This window comes from Coptis chinensis, chromosome 5 (assembly GCF_015680905.1).
Source record: "Coptis chinensis isolate HL-2020 chromosome 5, ASM1568090v1, whole genome shotgun sequence".
Classification (NCBI taxonomy): Eukaryota; Viridiplantae; Streptophyta; class Magnoliopsida; order Ranunculales; family Ranunculaceae; genus Coptis; species Coptis chinensis.
The window spans coordinates 58,348,863-58,357,008 of NC_141460.1; the positions used below are offsets into that span (position 1 = coordinate 58,348,863).

The following is an 8,146-nucleotide window of genomic DNA, read 5'->3' on the forward strand; positions in this document are numbered from 1 at the left end:
AAACTCCACCGTAGATGCATTTAATTAAGTGTTTTGCAATCTATTGGTGTAGATAGTGGGGTTTTGGTGTTTGGAAGTTGTTCATCTTAGCTCTAACGTATACGATCTAGGCTAGGGTTTAGGGTTTAGAGTCTTTAGTCCTTGTCTTACAAAGGGTTTAGTCATTGATTCTTGAAGCCTTGGAGTGTTTCGTTTGCTTTTGTGTTTTTGGACCCTTGAGTTCACTTTGACCGTTAACTATGGCTTTGATCGTTGATCGTTGACTTTTGACAGTTTAACTTTTTAGCACTTTTTCCCTGTTGTTCCATGAGGCCCCTTTTAGGGTCCTTCTGTCTCATTTTTTTTTTTGATCAGCAAGCAGGTTGTTATAGAGGTCCCCTACCCCTTTTCATAAAACTCAATAGCTTCATTACAATCTAATATAGTCTTTCCCACTAGCATCCTCAAATACAATTTTTTTCATATCTTCTGAGAATGAGCTAGTGATGACCTCTATGATTACTTCACTAGGCACATTACTAGCTAGCGCATCTGCTAGTCTATTACATTCTCTATATACATGCCTAATATTAAAATACTCAAGCTGCTCAATCATTTTGCAAATGTCCTCCATCATGTACCTTGCTTGCCACGGGTGTTGATTTCTTTTTTTTTTCTGAAAAGAAACAACATTTGTAGAATCTGCTCGCGGCTTCCAATCTTCTCGATTCTTTTCTCTGCTTCGCTAGCTTCAAATCCTTGCCAAAGTCCTTATAGCTCAATTAGTGCTATGTCACCAGTATCTCGCCTTTCCTTTTGCTTGCCACAACCACTTGCCCCTCATTTGTTCTTATAACTCGATGCCCATCCCCCTTGATTTCCCTCAGTAGTGTACCATCGTAATTCAAGATACTTATTTCTGGTCCGGCCTTTTCCCACTTGCATTTAGTTATCTTGGGCCCAATTGGGTCCACATGAACATTCCACAGTCCATATACCTTTCTCTCTCTCGTGACCCGACCTCCATTTTCTTTTGTTATCGAAGTTTAGCTTCAGCTTTGTATCGCTGATAATCATGTCCACACCACGTTGCCATACCAAATTTTGTGCACATTTTGGAATATTCGCACATTTCTTTCCCCGCCATATGCTATAGAAGAACGATTCAGAACCATCTTGAGTGTATCTTGCTTCCATACGTTCTCTCGACAAGTTTCTAGTATCCAAATTAGAACCTCTTCCCCATGTTCTTGATCGTGATCTTGTATATCCAAATTTCTTCTTAGTACTTCGCTTCCAAGTATATTGAGCGAATACACACTCAAAAAATATATGTCTTTTCAGTCATGCCAAAGACATTACACACAAAGTCGAGTCCACTACTCTATGTTTCTTCACTTTTACAAGTGTTTTCAATCCATCTTTCAAAGAACATCCACGTTATAAATGAGTGTCTTGGTATTTTGTGTTTGTACCCGGCACTGTGTGGCTCCAATTTATCTTCGGTTCTTTCTCCCGATGCAATGATATGTTTCTTTTCAAGATGAAGTTTCCTTCTCAGAAGTGATCTACCAAATAACTTGATCTTCTCCTCCATGTATGCTAGCTGCCTCTTCCATTTCTTGAATGATCTCAGGCATGTGTGTTCTTAAGGCTTGTGGTACCTGCCATTCTCCACTCTCCATTATATTTGCCAGCTTTGCTTTAGGATTCGCAACTGAGTTATAGGCAAAAGTTTGTGAGTAATAAGCTTTGAGTACCCCTGCTGGATGCCATGGGTCCATCCACAAGTTAATTTGCCTCCCATCTCCCACTTGATACCTTGCTATATATTCTGCATCCTTCCTTCCCTTCATTATCTCTCTCCAGCTATAGGAACAATCATTAGGTGTTTTCATTTCCCAGAAGTTCTTGTTCTTCTTTTTCTTTTTTTTTTTTTTTTTTTTTTTTTTTTTTTTTTTTTTTTTTTTTTTTTTTGGTTGTTAAGCGGGGTTTTTTAATTAAGAGGTCCCCTACCCCTTCGTCATAGAGGATAAAAAAATTTAATTATTACAATCTTAGATATTGTTTACTACTAGCATCTTCAAAAATAATTTTCTTGACATCCTCGCTAAAAGAACTAGGAACTAATTCTATATAACTAAGATTAGGAATGTTCTCGCCAAAGACATCTGCTAGTCTATTAGTTTCCCTGTAGACATGTAGAATTTTGAAATGTTCGAATTCTTCCTTCATTACTTGAATCCTTCTGATCATCTTTTCCGCCATCCATGGATGCTTGCTGCCTCTGTTTAAGAAAGATATTACATTCGTCGAATCAGTTTGGACTTCAATCTTCTTTATCCCCATTCTCATTGCCATCTGAATTCCATTCTTTACAGCCTGAAGTTCGATCAATGCAATTGTCTGATATCTTGCTTTGTCGCGGACTCGGCCACAAGCTACTTCTTTATTATTATCAGTTCTTATCACTGCTGCCCATCCCCCCTCTTGTCCTTACAAAGTTCCATCTGTATTCAGATTATATATATCATTTCCAGCTCTAACCCATTTGCAGTACTCTCGTTTCTCCACTTTAGCTTTGACATCTATGTTCCACAATTCCATGAATCGCTACGCCTCTTGCCCCTGCTCCATTTTGATTCTCATCCCCATAAGTTTAGTTCTTGCCTCGCTAATCGCCATTTCAGTGACTAGGTTTGCATCAGGATGCTTGTTCTGAAATATACAATCATTTCGTGCTTTCCAGACTCCATATATGAACGCTTTCCATAACAGACGAAATCCATCTTGTATACATCCCTTTCCTCTCATCACTTTGTCAACCCATTGCACCTCTTCTTCCCAAGTCATCGCCACATTTCTGCTGAACCCCATTCTCTGTAGTATTCGAGTCCATGCTGTGTTCGCAAAGTTGCATCTGTGAAACAGATGATGCTCGCTTCAAGATTTTGCCGCCAGAGCACACATTCATCAGTTTGCACTTTCTTCCATTCTTTCAGTTTCTTCAGTGTCTTTAACCCCCCTCTTAAGGCCATCCAGCTTATAAACGAATGTCGAGGAATTATGTTCGAGAACCAAACCAGTTTCCCCCACAACACATTTTGGCGTATACTTCTCAAGCTCTCATACGTTTCTTTCAAACTATATTCTCCATGATTTGCCGCTGTCCATACTATCTTGTTATCATTTCCCATAATTTCCACCTCATCAATTTCTCCTATAATATCAGTTAGATGTTCCTTTATGTGTTGCGGTATGCTCCATTTCCCTGAAACTATAAAATCTGATACCTTATTTTGCACATGGCAGAAGCTGCTATATAGAAGGCCTTGTGGAAACTTTGCTCTCAGTATCCCATTTGCATTCCAGGGGTCATTCCAGAAACTCGTGTCATTCCCATCACCAATTTGATGCATCACTATATCAGCTGCCTCTGTTCTTGCTTTGAGAATGTTCCGCCAGCTCCATGAACAGTCTTGCGGAGTCTTTAGTACCCAAAAACTTTTATCCTTAATCAAGTTTTTATACACCCACGTCACCCATAGATTATCTGACTTTGTTACTATCTTCCAGATATGTTTCATTGTCGCCGCTTGATTAACTTTTTCCAGATTTCTGATTCCCAACCCTCCCTCCTCATAAGGGTAGCAGACATCATCCCAACCAATCAATGCATGTGATTGTGTACAATCTGGTCCCGTCCACAAGAAGTTCCTACATAATCAGTTGACGTCTTCTATTGTTTTCTGAGGAATAGTTAGCGATGCCAACCAATAGTCACTCAAGTTGTTCAACACAGCCTTGATCAACTGCAATCTTCCTGCATATGAGAGTAACTTCCCCTTCTAGCCCTGAATTCTCTTAGTCACTTTAAGTATTAAGGGGCAACAATCAGTCGATCTTAACCTTGTAGTAATTAGGGGTAATCCCAGGTATTTCACTGGCAGCACTCCTCTTTGAAATTCCAAAACTTGCTCAATCTCATTGCTTGTAGCTTCATCCACACCTGCTAGGAAAATATTGCTCTTTTGTACATTAACCTCTAGCCCAATCCCCATCCTGAATGATTCTAAGTTCTGCTTAAGAGCATTAGCACTTTGCACATCCCCTTGCAAAAAAGCCATGAGATCATCTGCAAAAGACAAGTGGGTGATCACTGGGTCTATGCACTTCTGATGTAACTTATACATTCCGTTCCTCACACTCTGCAGCATAATATCCGAGAACAAATCCATAACCAATACAAAGAGATATGGTGATATTGGATCTCCTTGTCTTATCCCTCGTTTACCTCTGAAATACCCATAAGCAGATCCATTAATCATGATTGTGTATGATGCTGTTTCCACACAAGCTATAACCCAAGTAATAAACCTTTATGGTATTCTCGCTCTTCTCATAGCAAATTCCACTGCTTCCCATCTTAATGTGTCATAAGCTTTTCTTAAATCCACTTTTACTGCACATTTTGCCAGGGTGTGATCTCGATGGTAATTATGCATTATTTCATGAGATAACAGAATGTTATCTTGTATACTTCTCCCGGTGATAAAAGCCGATTGGTTAGAATTAACCACTTTCGGCATCAGATATTTCATTCTTTTTGTCATAACCTTCGTAATACATTTATACATAACTCCACAGCATGCTATAGGTCTGTAATCTCCTAAAGAAGTAGGAATATGAATTTTGGGTATGAGGGTAACACATGTTGTATTTACCTCTTTTAGCATCTGATTAGAGTGGAAGAAATTCCTTACAGCTCTTATAAAATCCTCTCCAATAATTCTCCATGTGCATTTGTAAAAGAATGCGCTAAATCCATCACTTCCCGGAGCCTTATCATTACCAATATCAGCAAGGGCCTCTATAATTTCATCCCGTGTCACATCCTGCTGCAATTTCTCCCACTCTATCATATCAATCTGATGGCGTGGTTCCATTCCTTTAAAAACACTGAGATCCACTGTAGGCATGTTAATAGGGCTGTATAGTGCTTCATAGAAGTTGACGCACTCATCTCCAATTGCTCTTGCATCCATTATCACATTTCCAGTATCATCTTTCAAACACGAAATCTTATTGACAATTCTTCTCGCTTGCATGGATTTAAAGAAATATTTCGTATTGTTATCCCCCAACACTATCTCCTGATCTCTTGATTTTTGCCTGACCATGTCCTCCTCTGTGTTTATTGCTTGTACATGTTTTGTTATAGCTTCTCTTTCTTTTCTGATTAGTATCCCATCCAAAGGCTGAGTTTGCAGTTCTGTTTGTATTTTATCCATAGTTTCTTTAGTTTCGGTTACTCTGCTCACCACATTTCCCACTCTCTTGCTGTTCCACTGTTTGAGTGCGGCCTTTGTCAGCTTTAACTTCTTCATGAATATAAACATCGGGTTTCCCACCACTGCATTGTTCCAAGCTTCCTCATCAGATTCATGAAACCCTCTCATTATACCATTGATAAATTGAAGAACTTGAAAGCTTTGTACTTCTGATTTTTTTGGGCTGTTGTCGTAACCATAGTACAAAATATCAGGATATGGGTATTTATCGATATTCAATTTCTGGATATGTATCATGGATATATCCCCCTCTTTGGGGATATTTGACATTGTTTCACATGCAAATATCGTGGATATATCCAAAATATCGAAAAATATCGTAGATATTGTGGATATTTGTTGATATATCATGATACATTATTTATATTTATTTGAAATATAATGGTAAATATTAAATAAAATTATTATATACACAAAATATCCCCAAATATCGCAAAATATCTCCAAATATCGCAAATATCACAAATATCGTTGAAATATCACCGATATTTGCAGTCGTATATATCTCTGAACATATCGTGATATTTATATATCTTTTTCTAGAATATGGATAAATGTCCCCAAATATCGGGATATATCGGGATATTTTGTACTATGGTCGTAACTACCATGGCTGAATGGTCTGACACAGCTCCAGGATTCATAAACTCAGCCTCGTGATCCCCATATGCTCCAATCCATTCTGCATTGACCATAACTCGATCCAGTTTGCAACTTATCCTACTATCTTGCCTATTACTCCATGTTAGATAGTTTCCTCTGCTCTTGATATCAACTAAGCCTGAGGCATTAACACACTCTAATAGGTCTGTAAAATGAAACAACCGTGTCTCTGCTCCTCCTGTCTTCTCTTGGGCTTATAGGATTGAATTATTGTCTCCTAAGATTACCCACGGCTTCTGGATAGTACATGAGAAGTCTATAATGTTCCTCCACAGTTGTCTTTTCATACCTCTATCATTGCTGCCGTAGACTACTGTGATTATGAATTCTTCACCAGCTATTGTATCCACTTCCATAGTGATATGCTGCTCAGTTTTCTGTAACAACTTAGCCTCGCATACTCTTGGGTTCTAGCATACCCATATATTACTCACATCATTCCCATTCTCATTACCCTCCATTTTCCATTCTGAAAATGTTTTGTTAAAGATTCTATCTCGATTCTTATTCTTAACTCTGGTTTCGACAATGCCCATCAGTTCTACTTCAAACTTTCTCACCATTTCTCTTACCTCTACTTGCTTGAAAGCTTTATTAAAACCCCTCACATTCCAACTTGCGAGGTTTATCATATGAGTGTTGGCGATAGGTTCAAAGGACTAGGATTAGCCCTTTCTTTGCTTTTGCTGCAGCTGGCCACTATTCCCCTTTGCTTCCTGAGTTCTGCGGTATCACTTTCTTCTTTAGTTTCCTCATTCTTCTCATCTAATAATTCCACAAGCTGCTTCAACCTATTGTCCCCTTGCTTCAACATATGAATCCTTCTTTTGACTTCTTGTTCTATGTTTGTATCATTTCTTTGATCCTCTCGATCACTGTACCCATTGTTACTCTCTGTCTCCATTACTTCATTGCTCTGCGAACTCTTCTTAATTGCACTTCTCTTCGCTTTACAACTGTGTTTTCTGGTTGGTACTTCCCAATCTTTCTGGTCTTTAATATCGAGGATCTCTTGTACTTCATGAGTTTCTAATTCAGTTTGTTTTCCTTCTATACTTGCTTCATTCTTTTGTTCATTCCCATCTCCCAATCCTATATGTACCTCATCTTTCTTTGTATTCTTCTTCAGCCATACAGTTTTCATACTCACATCTGCTCTCGGCTTCTTTGGACAACTCAGTTCAGTGTGCCCAAAAACCTGGCATGTCATACAACATGGGGGCTTCCAATTGTATTCAAAATCAATATTATAAGCTCTTCTTTGGTCTAACACCACTGGAATGCTTGTTGGATATTTACACTTTGCATTAATCTCTATGCACAATCTTGCGTAAGATGTTCTTGCCATGTTTTCAGTTAGGCGATCTGTAAACATAGGTACTCCTACTGCACTTCCCACTTGACTAAACCCATCCTTGTTCCACATTTCCATTGGTAACCCTTTTACAACTACCCATATTGGTATTGTTCTCAATTCCCTTGTTTCAGCCTCCACAAAAAGTTTCCAAGGCCTAACTACAAACAGTTTACTGGCAATATGAAAAGATCCTATGTCCAAAACTGCTTTCCGATCATCCTCTTTCTCAAACTGAAAGGTAAACATGGTGTCTGCATAAGGCTTCATAATAAAAATTTTAACCCTCCATGTCCACCCAACCATCTCCTTGACATAGTTATAGTTCATTCTTTTGCCTACAAACGAACCAGCCACCAGATTTTCAAATTTTTTATTGAACGCGGTAAACTGGGAACTCTGCACATGAATAACTTGTTTTCCATTAACAATAGCCGGAGGAATAAAGCTCAGTTCTTCTTTTCCAGCAGCACCCTTACCAATCACCTGTGCCCAAGTACTTTTGTTTTGTCCTGTTCCATTACCATGAGTTTGATCGCTCCCATCAGTTTTATCATGCTCAACAGCCCTCTCTGTTTCATTATCATTTGCAGATCCTATTTCCACGGTATTCTCAACATAGCTATTGCATTCAAACCTCGTTTTTTTGCTTCCTCTCGATAGTACTCAACATCTTGTTGAAGTTTCTGGAGCGTATCTTCACTTCCTAATGAGACACTTACCAGTTCCAAGTCTTTGGCTTTCTTTCCCATCACATTTTCTTTTTTTATCTCCACAGCTTGGACCTTGAACAAATCCC

General features: G+C 38.7%; 1 protein-coding gene across 1 annotated transcript; it reads right to left on the reverse strand.

The window, feature by feature from the left end:
• Positions 1-2,828: 2,828 nt before the first annotated feature.
• Positions 2,829-4,307, reverse strand: LOC147498122 (uncharacterized). Its single transcript, XM_086563134.1, has 2 exons — positions 3,889-4,307; positions 2,829-3,696 (listed from the first exon to the last, which is right to left on the reverse strand). The coding sequence occupies exons 1-2, from the start codon at positions 4,305-4,307 to the stop codon at positions 2,829-2,831; spliced, it is 1,287 nt and encodes a 428-aa protein (XP_086419260.1).
• Positions 4,308-8,146: the final 3,839 nt, after the last annotated feature.